Below are 18,777 nucleotides of genomic sequence, written 5' to 3' on the forward strand. Positions count from 1 at the left end.
CATGTTTCTATCTCTCTCTCTCCCTCTCCCTTCCTCTCTGAAATCAATAAAAATATATTTTTTAAAAATCACTCCCCAATCCCTCATAATAATATGCAATTTCAACAATAAATTTTCACATCCCCTTGGACCAATTGCTCCATGTCCATTTCACCTAATAAAGACCTTTACATTCTCTAACTAGATTAGCTGGAGTATAGAGATACCACTTAAAGATAACCCAACTACCTCAATGCTCTCTAGAAGAAACCATGGGATTTTATTGTGATCACCACTGTATCCTCAGCTCCTGGAGAAGAACCAGGTACAAAGTATTTGACAAAAACTCAATATAAATGAATGAATCAACTCAATCTGAACCTGTTGTCTCAAAAATCCTTCCGCATAATATAAACGTCTAAGAGTTTACGGTAGACATCCCAGTTTTCAATTAACCCTTCACCTTGGCCTAGGGAAACTGAATTGATATATACATGCCCAATATCCCACCAATGCATTATTAGACAATTCCTTTCTGTTTTTTGATTCATATTAACATTCCAGATATAATTTTTAAAGTTTTTATTATTAGAGAGGGAAGGGAGAAAGAAAAACATCAATGTGAGAGCAGAACATTGATCAGCTGCCTCCTGCACACCCCCTACTAGGGATTGAGCCCTCAATCTAGGCATGTGCCCTGACTTGGAAAAGAGCCAGCAACTTTCTGGTGCACTTGACAACATCCAACCAATTGAGCCACACTAGCCAGGGCCAGATACAAATTATTTTTATGTTTTTAAAAAATTCACTTATTGGCTCCACTTAGCTACTTTTTCCTCCATTTAATTGACACAGTAGACAATTGCTGTGTTTGGTTTAACATCATATTATGCTTGTGTCAATGCACATATTTAATAGGATGAGAATAGCAAAACTTCCCGTCTCAGCATTTATTTGAAAAATTTCTCTCCGTATATAATTTTCAACAAGAACCTGAGCTAGACTTTTTTTAAAAAATACTTTTGATTTTGACAGAGGAAGAAGGAGAAAGAGAGACATCAAAGTGAGAGCACAACTGCCTCCTGCACACCCCCTACCAAGGATTGAGCCCACAACCCAGGCATGTGCTCTGACCAGGAATTGAACCAGCAACCTTTTGGTGCATGAGCTGATGCCCAACTGAACCACATGGGCCAGGGCTGAGAAAGAAATTATATATATATAACTTTATTGATTTCAGAGAAGGGCAAGGGAGAGATAAACATCAATGATGAGAGAGAATCATTGATCAGCTGCCTCCTGCACACCCCACACTGAGGATTGAGCCCACAACCCAAGCATGTGCCCTTGGCTGGAATCGAACCTGGGACCCTTCAGTCTGCAGGCCAATGCTCTACCCAATGAGCCAAAGCAGCTAGGGCTGAGCTAGAAATTTTTTTAAAAATATATTTTATTGATTTTTCACAGAGAGGAAGGGAGAGGGATAGAGAGCCAGAAACATCAATGAGAGAGAAACATCAATCAGCTGCCTCCTGCACACCCCCTACTGGGGATGTGCTCGCAACCAAGGTACATTCCCTTGACCGGAATCGAACCTGGGACCCTTCAGTCCGCAGGCCGACGCTCTATCCACTAAGCCAAACCGGTTAGGGCCTGAGCTAGAAATTTTTGATAAAATCTTTGCACACAGAATATCTCTGAATTTTATCCTATTGGTTTCCTGTGACATAAAGTAACACGTAATTGATCACTGAAGGCGAGACCACACTCACTGCATTCAGAAGGTTGCTGTCCTGTGCAAATCCTCCTGGGGGCACACCTCTGGCCACAGGCTGGCCAACAATGACTACATTCCTGTTTGCTAGAGGCCCACTGATGTTAAATACTGTCTGAGGGACCACAAAAGGCACCTGCAGAGTCACTGTATTAACAAGGTTTTTCTCCTGCAGGACATTTCTGGTCTGTGATGAGCTGGGACTCTCTGAGAGAGGATGTTCCACCTTGACTGAGTGAATTTTCTGATGTTCACTGAGGACTGATTTTGCTCTGAAAGCTTTCCCACATTCATTACAACCATAGGGTCTCTCCCCTGTGTGAATTCTCTGATGTACAGTGAGCTGTGGCTTCCCGATAAAGGCTTTCCCACAGTTACTGCACTCAAAGGGTTTTTCTCCTGTGTGAATTCTTTCATGTTTAATGAGACCTGTCTTCTGGGAACAGGATTTTCCACATTCACTGCACACAAAGGGTGTCTTTCCCGTGTGAAATCTCTGATGTGTCGTGAGAGATGTCTTCTGGCTGAAGCCTTTTCCACATTCATTGCATATATAAGGTTTCTCACCTGTATGAGTTCGTAGATGTACCATGAGATTGCCCTTCTGGATAAAGCATTTCCCACAGTGACTGCATACAAAGGGTTTCTCTCCTGTATGTATTTTGTAATGTATGTTGAGCTGTGACTTCTTGAGAAAGCCTTTGCCACACTCTGTGCATGCATGAGGTTTCTCTCCTATATGTGATCTCCGGTGTTCGTTCAGTGTGACCTTTCTGGAGAAGGTTTTCCCACACAGACTACAATGATGAGGCTTCTCTCCTGTATGAAGATTCTGGTGATCACGGAGTAAACACTTCCTCATGAAGGCTTTCCCACATTCACTGCATACATGAGCCTTTTCTCTTTTATGAGATTTCTTATGCTTAATGAGTTGGGACTTAGTGTTGATGAGTTTTTGGTTTTCCAGGAATTTCATTTCAGTCTGAAATTGTTTACTGTTAACGTGGAAAAAAGATTTCCCATCTTTAGGAAGTTCACCAGGCTTCTTGATTTCATAGTCACAATTTTCAAATACCTTATTTTTGTGCCATTGTTCTAGGCTATCCTCCATGCTTTCATTTTGTACGTGCTCTGGCAGATGGTCATCAAGTTTCCAGATATCTAGTAAAGAAAATGAATTGCCCATCATCTTGATTTGTAAGAAAGGTAATGAAAAATATACCTTGATGTGCGGTGCCTTTTATACTGAGTGTAACTAAAACTCCATGTTTGATGTACCTTGTACATTAGTACAAGTAATGAAAAAAAAGTAAAACTGAATAAACACAAATTTGGCTACTTTCTGAATATTAGCTTTGCCAAATATGCACACTGTAAAATACAATTTACTGTAGCATCACACCACAGGTGGAAAGGCCACCTCATCCAAATTGGAGAGGGACTCCTTCCACATTCCTCACTGATGACTACTGTATACCAACATGGTCCTAGGATGGGGACACACAACCATAGTCCTGATGCTCACACAGCTTACACTGCAGTTTGGTGAAGCCACTTAGAGGGCAAAGACACATGCAAGGTTGTGAAAAAGGGTGGGAAGGTGCAGTGGAAATGGAGAGAGGTGAAGGAAATCAGGCTACGTTTTGGAAGAAGCCAGGACTTGCTGTGGGTTCATTATTGTGCTGGGTGGGCATGAAGCAAGGAAAGATGACAGAGAAGAGAACTTCCAGCACTTCTGACTCTAAAACTACATCTCAGGAAGTGTTCTGTTTCCCAAGGAAGTAACCTCTGCCAGTTTTTCCAGTTCCATTATGTTGACTTAATTTCATTACAGCACTTTTCACCCCAAATACATATAATTTACTTTTTTATTTTTATTGATTTTACGATTCCATCTCTTAGAATGAGAGCTCTTGGTCTATTTGTATGCCTTTGCTCACTTCTTTTATCATCCAGCATATACCAGGCTATCAAAAGTACTTTATAAGCCCAGCTGGCGTGGCTCAGTAGTTGAGTGCTGACCTATGAACCAGTAGGTCACAGTTTGATTCCCGGTCAGGGCACATGCCCGGGTTGCGGGCTCCATCCCAGTGTGTGGCATGCAGGAGGCAGCCAATCAATGATTCTCTCTCATCATTGATGTTTCTCTCTCTCTCTCTCACTCTCTCTCTGAGATCAATAAAATAAAAGAAAAAGAAAATCAATTTTAAAAAAGTACTTTATAACAGGATAAATCAAGGAAGCAATTCCGCCCTAACCGGTTTGGCTCAGTGGATAAAGCATCGTCCTTCAGACTTAAGGGTCCCAGGTTCGATTCCGGTCAAGGGCATGTACCTTGGTTGTGGGCACATCCCCAATAGGAGGTGTGCAGGAGGCAGCTGATCAATGTTTCTCTCTCATCGATATTTCTAACTCTCTATCTCTCTCCCTTCCTCTCTGTAAAAAAAAATCAATTAAATATATTAAAAAAAAACGGAAGCAATCTTAAGTATGGAACACATTGTGGAGTTTAAGAGAGAAGATGTAAATCTCTGCATGAGCAAGATACACTATATCACAGAAATCACTGAAGAATTTCAAGTCACGTGAGAGGCAACAGTTAATTGGGACTTAATGTTGTCAGAGTATGATGGAAAGAAAAATAAAACATTTCAGGAGGCAAATACAGTAGTAATATCTACGACAAACAGTTAAGAGTGATCAGAATTAAATACACAAAGGAATTAATTTGAAGTAGGCAACAGTTATGGTCTGGTTTAGGCTAAAACTGTATGCAAGTTAAAATAAAATCTTCTAATTCAGTGGTCGGCAAACTTATTAGTCAACAGAGCCAAATATCAACAGTACAATGATTGAAATTTCTTTTGAGAGCCAAAAACCGACTTCTGCACATGGGCCACAAAGTTTCAATCGCACTGTACGTGTACGCCCGCACGTGGTATTTTGTGGAAGAGCCACACTCAAGGGGCCAAAGAGCCGCATGTGGCTCGCGAGCTGCAGTTTGCCGACCACTGTTCTAGTTAAAACACACCATGAACAGCAGACTCATTTAACGAAGACAGCTCTGTGGGTAAGGAATAACTGAGGTGCTGGCTGGATGGCCAGGAGGACAGGTGCACAGGAGTGAAGGAGAACCTAAACTTACAGGGGTTCTCTAGGAGGGACGATGATTCCACAATTGGGGAGACTCATGCAGGGAACAAAAGAAGCTAAGCTGATTAGAATGAAGAAAAGATCGCAGGGGTCCTCAAACTACGGCCCGCGGGCCACACGCAGCCCATCAAGGACATTTATCCGGCCCGCCGGGTGCCGCTGCCTATCCTGCTTAGCAGCCGACTCGTCCCGGGCCCACAGTGCGCACAGGAATTTGTTCATAGTTGTTTTTTTTAACTATATTCCGGCCCTCCAATGGTCTGAGGGACAGTGAACTGGCCCCCTGTTTAAAAAGTTTGAGGACCCCTGGCAGTGGTTCAGATGACAAAATGGAGACCCGAACCTTCAAAGACTCTTAGAGTCAAGAATAGGCAAAGCTAAGATAAAAAGAAAAGCAAACACACAATGAACCAATTCATTTTGGAGGCAGAGCATCCAAGATGGGGTGAATGTCAGGAAGGAAAATCAATTATTAGCAGGGGCAGAAAGGCACAATGTCAGAAAACAGTGATCACAGTTTCTCTTTGGACAGAGGCCTTGGACAGTGGACTTTCATAGCAAAAGAGGTGAAGAAGTATGAAGACTAAAGGAATGATTTCAGAATTCTAAAAAAAGGAACCATACCAACAAAAACTCAAAGTGCATATAAAATAAAGAGCAATCACACCCCAGAAGAGATAAGGGATCTATTTTTCTCTGAACTCCTACAGACAGAAAGGGGTCTCTCTCTCAATGGGAAGGACATACACTGAGGCACTGCTCACCTATCCTCAAATCCCTTCACCTCTAGCCCCTTCTCTGAGCATCTAGAATGTGATTTCCACAGCCCCCCTACGCTGGTTCTCACTCACCCGAACGGGTCCCACAGCGGAGCTCACCTGCTACTGTCCATGGTGCTTCTCCGTGATTCAACTTGGAGAGTACATCGGGGTTGCTGGTCTCACAACCTGTTCGTGGGGAATGATGGAAGCCTTAGACACACTGGATAGGACTCAAGGTCCATGCAGACTACAGAATATAATATTTAAAGACTAAACAATTTTCACATTTAGACAGTAAAGGCTATTCTCTCAGGGGAAGGGAAAATATTCCTCTCTGGGTCCAGACAGAAAACTAAGATTCATCTACCACTTCAGAAAACCAGACATGCCAGAGCTTTCAGAAGCTGCGGATGGAAAGGCCACTGACTGAGGACCATCTGACTGACACGGGGAGCTGTCCTCACCCACTGACACCAGGTGGCTGTAGGTCTCCACCATCACGTCCCTGTACAGGTCCTTCTGCTCGGGGCCCAGGAGCTGCCACTCCTCCCAGGTGAAGTCCACGGCCACATCGTGAAATGTCAGGGATTCCTGTAACAATTCCATGCTGTGTAATGGCGTGATGTCCTTTAGATGATATGGAAGAAATGTTAGTTTTTCTGCTCATTTTCACTTTATAGGCTACACCTATATAGCCAGTGGGGTTTTAATTTAGTATACAGTTGAATAATCACATGCCTAGTAAAATACATGGTGGAGAAAAGTAGTTTTACACTTGTTCCTATGGAAAATAATACAATAATTCATAAACAGTAACCAACTCTGTTTCACGTACTCACAACTGTAAAGCTACTTTTGCCCCACATTGCATCTTATAACTGAGCATTTAATCATCCCTGTGTTCATCCAATTAGGAGTTTCTGCAATGTGAACTTAAATGAACTCGTTACCTAGAAATACCACATTCCTGTATTTGAGATACAATACAGGGTGTCCCAAACTGTGTATACACACTTTGAATAATTATTAATTCCAGTGGGTTCAATCTAAAGAGAAAAAAATATCCATGGTGGTTTTCACAGGCCTCTAGAAATCCATTCATGAAGAGAGAAAAGGATAAAAACCCAATCACCTGAGCGTGGAGCATTTCCTTCTGTTCTCTGAAAAGAGCTGGCAACGGGGAGGCTCTGACTTGGTGTGTTTGGGTTTGCTCTAAATTTCTGTTACCCAACTGTGCAACTACCTCCTGCTTCAAATGACTCTATTGCTTCTGAAGAGTCAGAACCTGTGGGTTGAGGTGAAAATTCAATGAGTGATACATTTCATCTGGGCCCCTTTGCTAACACAATGCCCACAGTATTGCTGGTGTCTATTTATTTTATCTTCTATAAAATATTCACTCTTGCCCTGACTGGTTTGGCTCAGTGGATAGAGCATCTGTCTGCGGACTCAAGGGTCCCGGGTTTGATTCTGGTCAAGGGCATGTACCTTGGTTGTGGGTACATATCCAGTAGGGGGTGTGCAGGAGGCAGCTGATTTATGTTTCTCTCTCATCGATGTTTCTAACTCTCTATCCCTCTCCCTTTCTCTCAGTAAAAATATCAATTAGATATATTTTTTAAAAATATTCACTCTTCAGGTCAATAAAACCTTGGGTTCTAAATGTGGAGGAATTCCTTTATTATGAAGCATAGTAACCTCCATCTTGGGTAAAAACTGCTGTTTAAAATTTAACCCTGCTATTCTGGCTTCTGTAAACGTTTGCTTGCTTAAATAATAGGGAAAAAGAAGACTACTCCCCATTCCAGAGAGACCATAAACTATGCCTCAGACAGAGTAGTCAGTGCTGGCGCCAGGCCAGGCCTTGACATATGGTCTCACGGCCTGTCCCAGCACACAGGACTTTTTCTCAGAAGGTCCGGAAGTCTCATTCCAAATTTGGAAAACAAAGAGCTGAAAAACGTATAAATAGGAAAGACTTCCACCATATTGGGCCCTAGAATTTGAGATTTCCTCTGGGCCCGCCAGTGCTAGTGAAATGAACAGGACTCCAAATAAATTTGGCTTATTGATTAAGGCGTCTTCTGATTTACAATATAACAATTCTATGGAATTTAAGTGGTGCATTGTGAAAGATGAGGGAAATGCCATTGTAGGGGCAGAATAATTGTTCCTTCTCTTCTAGGTTCTTTGGCTGATCTAATAATTACATTCATATAACAGAGATTAACAGGGGAAAAACAATAAAAAAATACCTCCTGTATACATGGAAGCACTCAGAAAAATTGGAGTATTGGCCAAAATGGCAAACATCACCACCTGAAAAACCACCTTTACCTAAAGTCCAAAGATGTTGGGGGCGGAGAGTCAGTTCTGGAGGTTACTGGGAAAAGCACAATCAAGATGCTTAATGCTGCCGAAACTGGTTTGGCTCAGTGGATAGAGCGTCGGCCTGCGGACTGCAGGGTCCCGGGTTCGATTCCGGTCAAGGGCATGTACCTTGGTTGCGGGCACTGTTATGCCCAGATTTCGTGATCCCCAAATACCACCAGGGAGCCGAGTCCGATGCAAAAGCGAAGAGCCTTTAATCGAGCTAGCTCGAGCTCAGTCCCACACACACACTGCAGCGGTGAGGTGGAGAGAGAGAGGCCCCAAACGCGCTGATTTATAGGGGGCCTGGGAGAGGTAGGAGGGGTGAGGTAGTGTGGCCTCCGCTGATTGATCGGCATCAGGTTGCACAGGGGGGCAGGGCACGGCTTACTTTCCTCTTGCATTTCTATTGGCTAATTCAGAAGTGTGGGTTGGGCTCTTGGAGAGGTTCCAGGGCGGGAACCTGACTCATCGAGGTGGAGGACATGGAACAAAGGGAACATGGAGTCGGTCTCTCCTGGCCCTTTCAGGCACATCCCCAGTGGAGGGTGTGCAGGAGGCAGCTGATCGATGTTTCTCTCATCGATGTTGCTAACTCTCTATCCCTCTCCCTTGCTCTCTGTAAAAAAAATCAATAAAATATATATTTAAAAAATTATTTAAAAAAAATAAGCTTAATGTTGGTCAGCCGCGGGACCCTGGAGATGGCGGCTCAGAAGGTAAATGAGGGGCTGGAGCACATCGCCAAAGCTGAGAAATGCCTGAAAACTGGTTTTTGAAAGTGGAAGCCAGATTATGACAGTGCTGCTTCTGAAGATGGAAAAGCAGCTCTTGCTTTTAAAAATGCCAAACAGTTTGACCAAGCACCACCTGAGAGAAGCGGTGGCCCACGAGAATAACAAGGCTCTTTTTCATGCTGCCAAAGCTTATGAGCAAGCTGGCAGGAGGTCGAAGGAGATGCAGCACTCCCACAGGCTGTCCAGCTGATGGAAAAAGCCAGCATGTGTATCTGGAAAATGGCACCCCGACACAACAGCCATGGCCTTGGAGCGAGCTGGGAAGCTTACAGAAAATGTAAATCAAGAAAAGCCTGTACAGTTACACCAACAGACAGCGAATGTGTTTGAAAATGACGAACGTTTACGACGGGCAGTCGAATTACTAGGAAAAGCCTCCAGACTGCTAGTACCGGGGACGCAGGTTTGATGAGGCGGCACTCTGTATTCAGAAAGAAGAAGATATTTAAAAGGAAACTGAGAATTATCCAACTTATTGTTGTGGAGCAAACGCGAGTAAAGACCACTGGAGTCCAGACCAAATTAAGGAGCCTTTATTGCCGGCCGGCGACTGTTGTCTCTCCACGCAGGGAGATCAGAGAGCAGCCCCGACCCTTTGTGTCCGACCGTATTTAAACCCATTCACTACATCCTGTTTTTGCAGAGCAAACAGTCTAAAACAATTAAAACAAAGCAGTTTTCCTTAATTAAAGAGCCAGCCCTATTTGCACTTAGTGGTTATCTCGCTGCTGGCCTTGAAAACAACACAGTTCTATCCAATTAAAAAATGCACCTCGCCAAAACCGGTTTGGCTCAGTGGATGGAGCGTCGGCCTGCGGACTGAAGGGTCCTGGGTTTGATTTCGGTCAAGGGAATGTACCTTGGTTGCGGGCACGTCTCCGGTGGGAGGTGTGCAGGAGGCAGCTGATCGATGTTTCTAACTCTCTATCCCTCTCCCTTCCTCTCTCTAAAATATCAATAAAATATATTTTTTAAAAAAAATTCTTTAAAAAAAAAAAAATGCACCTGGCATGGCATTGAGAGTATGGGCATATCTAGTCTCTGGCCTACAAGGTCAGACAGCTAAGTTTATCTTCCTCATTATTCAAGCAGGCTAGAAAGCAAAGTTATTTTTTTAGAATAAGAGTTCATCTAAAAAATAAAACAGCAGAGAATTCCAGACAGTAGTTTTACAAAACAGGGGTTAGCCTTCTCACCTGGAGGAAGCGTGCTCAAAAATTCCCACTCTCCGCCAAAACCGGTTTGGCTCAGTGGACAGAGCGTCAGCCTGCGGACTGAAAGGTCCCAGGTTCGATTCCGGTCAAGGGCATGTAACTTGGTTGCGGGCACATCCCCAGTAGGAGGTGTGCAGGGGGACAGCTGATCGATGTTTCTCTCTCATCGATGTTTCTGACTATCTATCCCTCTTCCTTCCTCTCTGTAAAAAATCAATAAAATATATTTTTTAAAAAAAATTCCCACTCTCCAACAGTTATAAGAAAACAATTGCTCAAGTCTTAGTTCACCTTCACAGAAATGACTACGTGGCTGCAGCCAAGACGCATCAGGGAGAGCTACAGCAATTCCAGGGTTCAATGGGAGTGAAGACTGCGGCACTGAACAGCTGCTTGAGGGCTATGACCAGCAAGATCAAGATCAAGTGTCACAGGCCTGCAAGTACAAGGACAATGATTACGCTAAGCTGGGCCTGAGTGTGGTGGTTCCAGGAGGAGGAATCAAGAAAGCCAGCTGTAGCAGCACCCCAGGCCAAGCCTGCAGGCACCACTGCGGCTCCCCACTCCAAGATGATATATGAGGGAGGGCTGTGCTAGGCTTTGCCCAAGGGAAACATCCTCATGAGCCATTCCTGGACTTGGAACTTATCTAAGGGTACCCACCCACATTTCATTGCACTCCTGGCTTTGAATGCTAATAAAGGTAAATGTTGTTTACCACTTCCTCAAATCACCCATTGTACCTGCTGCCTGTGAAGCACTTTTTTTCTTTCTACATACACAGGAAGGAATTAACAGGAAAAAGGAGTGTCACATTTTAATAGCTGATCTTAAAGTTTGCAAGCCAAGTTCTAAGACAATTTATGTTCTAAGCAAAACAAAAGAGCCAACTGACATAAGTATTCTTTTTCTTGGAACTTATCATTAGAGAATTTTCTTTGCATTTTTTAAACAATTTGCTGCTAAAATTGAAGTTTACTAGTTAAACAAAATAATATTTTAAACATTCGTTTTGCTACATTTTGAAAAGGAAATTTATGCCTCGTAATATTAGCAACATTTAAATTAAATCTTTTTAGATGAGGGATTGGAACAGGAAGCTATTTTGATCTTGACGATATTATTTAGACCAATTAAGGATGCATTTAAAGTCTTCTAAAAAAAAAAAAAAAAGAAAGAAGAAGCTTAATGTTGTGCAGATATAAGTCCTGCTTCCTCCACTGATAGTTTAGGGGCTTTTGGTATAGTGAGGGAGACACCCTTACGGATGAAATTGCCCTAACAAATATACATGTCCTTTTTAAGGGGTAACTTCTACTAGGTTTTCAGAGCTTGTCCCAGGACTGCAGTTTCTTCAAGTCAACCAGCCTAGATTAACCAATATCCCATAAAGGCATGTTTTAGGGTGGGAAATGCTCCTCTTCATACTCACAGAATTGGTTATTTATTTTATTTATTTATTTTTAAAAAATATTTTATTGATTTTTTTTTTTTACAAAGAGGGATAGAGAGTTAGAAACATCGATCAGCTGCCTCCTGCACACTCCCCATCGGGTATGTGCCCGCAACCAAGGTACATGCCCTTGACCGGAATCGAACCTGGGACCCTTGAGTCCACAGGCTGACGGTCCTCTATCCACTGAGCCAAACCGGTCAGGCCAGAACTGGTTATTTAAAGGAGAAAACTCTCTCCCAGTAATGACTAACAGATTTTCAAATATATAGCTGGTTAGAACTACACAATGCATCTAAGCTCATTTCACAGTAGTTCAATCACTAGCCATGGGAACTGGAACCACCACGCTTGACTAAGATGGACCTAGACTTACTAATACACTGGCATATGGGTCACCTTGCCACAGGGATGGAATCTAAAATATAAAGGAGTTTTTGTTAGGAAAGAAAAACACGTGAATGTATACCAGGCAAATAAGCAACAGTGTCCCTTGCTGTATACTCAGAGGTGAGTGCAGGCGTTGGCAAACATTGGCTGAAAGGGACAGATAAACATTTCCCAATTTGCAGACCAAAATGTCTGTTCCAAGGACCCAATTCTGCCTTGGCAGGGCAAAAGGGGCCAGAGAGGATTCATGACAAACAGGCCGGGCGTTGCTGGTTTAGTCCCTGGGTCTCTAGTCACTCAACTAATGGACGGAAGGTTAAAAAACAGGACTGGAAATAGCACTCTGGAAGCAATGCCTTTGGTCCCAACAGCAGCGCAGGTCCTAACCCTAAACAAGCACCAGGGTTCCTCCCTGTGCAAAACCTCACCCTTACAATCTTATGGGGACCACAGACACTGACCACACTTTCCTTCTTAACCAGAAACCCGGGCCAGACATGCGGGGTACTGACCTCCCACGCCGACCTCAACATCACGGACCCGCGTATTAAACCCCCACCTGAACCTGACACCACCATCTTCCTAAATGCCCCCTGCACGTCTTACAGGTGGGGTGACCTGCAGCACCCCAAACCCTGACAGCCAGGACAAGGGCGTTATCTCTGCAGACTCTTCACCCGGGCACCGACCCCCAGGGCACCCCGACCACACACAGATGCCTCTGCTTCCCCTCAAGTCCCGTTCCTAGCGGCTCCCCTCAGCTGCCTCCTCCCGGCCGCTCCTCCCCTCCCCCTCCGACCCCGTGGTAATCCCAGGCCCCGCACCACGCCACGCCCACACGTCACCTGTGAGCAACCAAACTTCCCCTGGGACGGAAACACTTCCGACTGAAAAACCACACACTCACCTGAGTTTTCCCTCAAACCCACCGGGACGGCACAAACAGCCGAAACCCTTCCACTTCTGAGCTAGTCCCGCTCCCTCTACGGTGGCCGAGGAGGACCTCAGGCTTTGGAAGAAACCAGGGCTACGCTTCGCTGTAATCAATGGCAATATGTCCGCGCCCACCCAGCGGTGGTCCTGGGGGCCGCCATGTTGGGACACCTGACAGCCGTACAGATGTTACAGCTGCAACTTGGAGACAAGTAGCCAGCGATGGCGGGAAGGTGAGAGGCTACGGAAATGACCTCCTTGACTGGCACGTGGACTCTTACTAAACGGATACCGTTTGAGAGCTTCGTGATGCAAACACCGTGCGAGCTAAGTTGCTGTCGGCGGGCTGGGCAGAGAAGTGTATTCTCCACTTTACAGATCCTTACACACACACACACACACACACACACACACACACACACACACACACAGAAGTTTCCAGAGGATCCATTGGGACCTCAGGTGGCAGTGGAGCAGCGCAGGAGGCACTCCTAGAAAGGGACCGCGTGACACACCTGTTCAACCGACACCCACGGGCAGCTCTGGCCGGAAAGTCGTTGGCCTGAAGCGTTTTTTCATCACAGAAAGGTTTTCAGAAGCTAGTACAGTGTGAGGCTGGCCCTTACCCACCAGGAAAGAGGAACTCTGGGAGAAGGCTAAATCGTCATGGGGGGTGGGGACCCTGAAAAAGGCCACTAAAGGGAGGGCAGTAAAAGTCTGGAATCAATGGCAAGGCCACATCATGAATCCACCCCATTAGGACGTGTACTGTAAGGGTGGTGATGGGGCTGTAATCCGGGATTTAGAGCAAAGAATGTCAGACTGAGGTGTGCATGTGGCCGCTGTTAAAACCCATAGTCCTGGCCCTATCTGGTTTTGCTCAGTGGATAAAGCTTGGGATTGCAGAGAGAAGAGTCCCGGGTTCGATTCCAGTCAAGGACTGGGTTGTGGGCCAGAGCCCCAGTAGGGAGCGTGCAGGAAGCAGCCCATCAATGATTCTCTCTCACCATTGGTGTTTCTCTCTCTCTCCCTCTCCTTTCCTCTGTAAAATCAATTAAAAAAAATCTTTTTAAAATCAATAGTCCTGGATCCCAGTTCAGTACTGGAGTTTCTGGTTTAGGGGGTGTGGCATGTGACTGGGAATTTGCACTCATTTAAGTTTCTGAGGCAGGAAGCCTGTCAGTCATCAGAAACAGCCCTGTGCTGAACTTACTGGGGATCATTTTGTAAGTTATACATATGCCTAATCACTGTTGTACACCTGAAACTAATACAATGCTGTATGTCAACTGTAATTGACAATTTAAAAAAATTAAATATTGTGGAGAGCGGCTACAGGGTACGAACAGGTTCAAGCCTGGGACTAATGAGAGGGCACGATCCTCTTGTGGCAAAGCCACATGCAAGTCCCAGCACAGTTATAGTCAAAGGCTATAGTTGTAAGCTTGACCTTAGTGTCCAAACCTGCAGCCCCACATGGCTGAGTGATATGGGCTGCAGGAGGTGCAGCAAGTATCCAAAGCTTGGTCAGGTGCATGTAATTGAGTAGATTCCAAACCCATGAGAATGTTGTAAACATCTTGACCACCCCCTTACTTTGCCTCCTGGAATCTGGCTATAAAATAAAATCTCGGCTTGTAGGCCATGGTGCTGCCTCTCCATCAGAGAGGACAACATCCCACCTAGCCCCAGCTTTATTCTCTTGTCTGTCTTCCCCATCCTTCACCACCCCGCCTCAGGTTCACCCATGGCTTGCTGGTGCTGCACAAAATATTAAAGAAAAAAAACAGCCCTGGAATGTTCTCTTGATACAAACATTATGATGGGTGACTCTCCTCAGTACCTGTCTTGGTTCAAAATATTTCCAGAAAAGCCTAACAGGGCAGGGTAAGAATACCAGCCCACCCACCCCCCACCCCCATTACAACCTGTACATTATTGTAAATTGCTCTCTATTGCTGTGCATTATTTTTCCTCATAGGATTTATCACATGCTGAGATTACATAACCCATTTACTGTCTCCCTATCTCCATTGTAAGGTCTATAAAAGTTGTTCCTTTGCCTGCTTTGCTCACTGATATAACTTCAGTGGGTAATACAGTGCCTGGCACATGTTGGTCCCTAAAAATATACCTGAAGGAGTAAATTACCCCAAACCCAGTATTTAACATTGAATCCTGAAATAGCCATCACATAGCAGAGCAAATTTCCATTTCTTTCCCAGGAGCCAGCCAAACTGTTTACTAGTATAACGTGGATCAGTGGGAAACTATGGGACAGTTATGAGATTAAGGGAGAGTGCTCTGCATAGAGAGAACCAGAGCCCCTCTCCCAAGAGAGAAGGAAAAGGAAGAGAAAGCACCTGTCTCAATTCAGCAGGAAACAGTGGAGCTGGGAGCTTTGAGATGGTGGCAGCTCTAAAGAATGATTGATGGTCCCGTGGACAAATGCAAAGGCTTTGCTTGACAACATCCCTTAATGATCTCACACCCCATCTCCCACATTCTCCATTTTTAGAGACTAAGATTCTTGTCACCCTTTTTACTCTATTCTGAACACCTTTTTCCTTCCTGTTCTGCCCAGTTTATATTCAGTTAAAGTTTCTAATCAGACCTGATTTTGGGGGGACTGTCCAGTTGGCAGATGTGACTCAGCGCCTGAGCATCAACCTATGAACCAGGAGGTTGCTGTTCAATTCCTGGTCAGGGCATATGCCTTGGTTTTGGGCTCTATCCCAGGTGGGAGGCATGCAGGGGGACGGTGATCAATATTCTTTCTCAATAGTGATGTTTCCATCCTTCTCTCCCTATCCCTGAGGATAAAAAATATATATTTAAAAAAATAATTTGTGCACTAGTTGGTTTGGCTCAGTGGATAGAGCTTCGGCCTGTGGAATGAAGGGTCCCCAAATGGATTCAGGCCAAGGGCACATGCCCACGTTTTAGTCTTGATCCCCAGTGGGAGGGGTGCACGAGGCAGCCAATCCATGATTCTCTCCCATCATTGATGTTTCTCTCTCTCTCCCCTTCCTCTCTGAAATCAATAAAAATATATTAAAGAAATACTAATTTGTGCCCAAGTGGTTAGAGTGTCCATCCATGGACTGAAAGGTTCCAGGTTCGATCACGGTCAAGGGCACATACCTTGGTTTCAGGTCCCTAGGCCCTGGTTTCTCTCCCTCTCTCTCCCACTCTGAAAAACCAATGGAAAAAATATCCTAGGGTGAGGATTAATAACAACAAAATAATAATAATTTGTGGGGAGACAACTATTCTTTTTTAAAATCTATTTTTTAAATATATTTTTATTGCCCTGACTGGTATGGCTCAGTGGATATAGAATCGGCCTGCGGACTGAAGGGTCCCAGGTTCGATTCCGGTCAAGGGCATGTGCCTTGGTTGCGGGCACATCCCCAGTGGGAAATGTGCAGGAGGCAGCTGATCGATGTTTCTCTCTCATCAATATTTCTGGCTCTCTATCCCTCTCCCTTCCTCTCTGTAGAAAATCAATAAAATATATATATTTTTTTAAAATATATATATATATTTTTATTATTATTGATTTCAGAGAGGAAGGAAGAGGGAGTGAGAAAAACCTCAATGAGGAGAGAATCATACAGATAGAAACATCAATGATCTGCTGCCTCCTGCATGCCCCAACCTAGGGAGCAAGCCTGCAACCTGGACCTGGAATCAAACTGGGACCTCCTGGTTCACAGGTCAATGCTCAGGCTGAGCCATACAGGCTGGGGAGACAACTCTTTTTTACAGTTCTTTTTTTTTTTCTTCTTCTTTACAGTTCTTTACAATCGCCGTGCAATGGCTCATTCCTGTCCATGACAAAAGACTGATTAATAGTTTTAGCACAACCAGTCACTTTCCAAATCAACATATAATTGGATTTTATTTGTCTGTGCTGGCAAATATAGAATCATTTCAAGCAGTGCTCTCTAGTATAACTTTCTGGCATAATGCAAATTAGGACAGATTGCTCTAAGTAGCCATATTGTTAGCTACAAAGCTTTGTTCATTGTGCTGTCCAGTGAGGTAGCTACTAGTCATACACATATGGCTACTGAGCACTTGAATTGTGGTTTAGGGTAACCTAAAAACAGTTGTTTTGCAAAGATGCAAAATATAGTAGCCAATGGGAACCAACGGAAGACCAGGGGGTGAGAGGGCAACAGAGGCTGGAGGGTCCAAGGAGGTGGGAGCAATGGTGACAGTGGCAACTCTGACTCATCCTCGGGTGACTCCCTTCTAAGTGACAGCAAACTCTCCTTGCAGATTGAGGCTCAGCTTAAGCTGCTTCCCATGAATGACCAGATCTGGGAGCTACAGACCAACATCTGGACAAGAGAGCCAGTAGAAGGGGCTTCATGTTTTCTGCAAATCATTTGATCAGACTTGGCATGGAAGAGATTGGATGAGCTGCCCTATAAAGAAGGCATGGTGCCCTAGCAGGTTTGGCTCAGTAGACTGAAGGATCCCAGGTTCAATTCTGGTCAACGGCACATGCCTGGAATGCGGCCTAGATCCCCTATAGGGGGCGTGCAGGAGGCAGCCAATCAGTGATTCCCTCTCAACACTGATGTTTCTCTCTCTTTCTCCCACCCCTCTCCCTTCTCCTCTGAAATCAATAAAAATACATTACCAGCCAAAACCGGTTTGGCTCAGTGGATAGAGCGTCGGCCTGCGGACTGAAGGGTCCCAGGTTCGATTCCGGTCAAGGGCATGTACCTTGGTTGCGGGCACATCTCCAGTAGGAGGTGTGCAGGAGGCAGCTGATCGATGTTCCTCTCTCATTGATGTTTCTGGCTCTCTATCCCTCTCCCTTCCTCTCTGTAAAATATCAATAAAATATATTAAAAAAAAAAAATACATTACCAAAAAAAAAAAGGCATGGTGACCACGCCTTCAGGATACAAGGATGGAGTGAGATTTGAGAAGGGAAATTGTGGCCTCAGCATGAGAAGCAGTGAGTCAGTGGAACAAGGTTTAGGAGATTACTGTCAATCCACAGGTATTGGAAAGATCCTGATCCAGAGTGATGAGGAGACACAAAGAGCCAAAGTCTCTGATGCCAAGTTCCCTCCAGACATTTACAGGAGAAAAGTCCTTCTGATGTAACCCATTCTCAGCGCTGGAAATAGTGTAACTGAAGCTGGGGGACGGGGTCCTCAGGCCTGGATTCTTACAGAATGTGGAGTTCAACTCAGGGTTATCATTCTACTAAGTCTGTTCTCCACTCCTCATGGTGCCCAATGAATCATTCAGGTTTCCAGAGGTCACCATTTTAACTATTTAAGTTCATCCTGTTGCACCCACATTTATTTTTAAGATTGTTAAAACTGATTTCTGGAGAGAGGAAGAGGGAGAGAGAAACATTGACATGAGACGGAAATATCGATAGGCTGCCTCTTGCACGCCCCCTACCAGGTATCTGGGTTGGAGCCTGCAAAGAGGACATGTGCCCCTGACCAAAAAGAACCTTTAGCACATGGGACCAAACCCAACCAACTGGGCCACACCAGTCAGAGTAGCACTTACACATTTTGGACAGAAATTCTTTGGAACGTGGGCTGGCGTTGCTCAGTGGTTGAGCGTCAACCTATGAACCAGGAGGTCACGGTTTAATTCCAAATCAGGGCACATGCCTGGGTTGTGTGCTTGATCCCCAGTGGGGGGTGTGCAGGAGGCAGCTGATCAATTATTCTCTCTCATCATTGATGTTTCTCTCTCTCTGTCCCTTTCTCAAATAAAATATATATGTTAAAAAAATATAGAACAGACTAAATTAAAGAAAAATAAATTATCTTGCGTAATATCAGTTCTATTTTGAGATTCTACCTTTTTTACCTATTCATTTGAGGAATGGCAGAGACAATTGTTACAGATGCTTTGTAATTTTTGAAGGTGGATATACTAAAAAGATTTGAGGTTGGTTATTTCT

The 18,777-nt window shown here is 44.4% G+C and overlaps 1 protein-coding gene and 2 pseudogenes across 5 annotated transcripts in view; 2 read left to right on the plus strand and 1 right to left on the minus strand.

Moving 5' to 3' along the window:
* Positions 1-12,890, minus strand: part of LOC308236224 (uncharacterized protein) — a 39,660-nt gene extending 26,770 nt beyond the window's left edge. The window contains exons 1-6 of one of the 3 annotated variants that reach the window (XM_080645655.1): positions 12,799-12,890; positions 9,176-9,255; positions 6,800-6,952; positions 6,132-6,294; positions 5,785-5,853; positions 1,419-2,914 (exon numbers count right to left, since the gene is read on the minus strand). In XM_080645655.1, coding sequence (XP_080501781.1) covers positions 1,689-2,914; positions 5,785-5,853; positions 6,132-6,294; positions 6,800-6,814 — 1,473 coding nt within the window. In that variant the 5' untranslated portion in view covers positions 6,815-6,952; positions 9,176-9,255; positions 12,799-12,890 and the 3' untranslated portion in view covers positions 1,419-1,688. Of the gene's footprint in view, positions 1-1,418; positions 2,915-5,784; positions 5,854-6,131; positions 6,295-6,799; positions 6,953-9,175; positions 9,256-12,798 lie in introns of those variants that run through there. The other 2 variants (XM_080645654.1, XM_080645652.1) reach the window with 2 other exon arrangements.
* Positions 8,654-10,645, plus strand: LOC308235327 (gamma-soluble NSF attachment protein-like; annotated as a pseudogene). The gene is made up of 2 exons: positions 8,654-9,441; positions 10,306-10,645. The product of its transcript is annotated as a gamma-soluble NSF attachment protein-like (transcript).
* A 156-nt stretch (positions 12,891-13,046) lies between the features above and the next one.
* On the plus strand, positions 13,047-18,237 carry LOC308235328 (uracil phosphoribosyltransferase homolog; annotated as a pseudogene). The gene is made up of 3 exons: positions 13,047-13,057; positions 17,051-17,271; positions 17,725-18,237. The product of its transcript is annotated as a uracil phosphoribosyltransferase homolog (transcript).
* Positions 18,238-18,777: the final 540 nt, after the last annotated feature.

Source organism: Plecotus auritus (genome assembly GCF_963455305.1).
Source record: "Plecotus auritus genome assembly, chromosome: 10".
NCBI lineage: Eukaryota > Metazoa > Chordata > Mammalia > Chiroptera > Vespertilionidae > Plecotus > Plecotus auritus.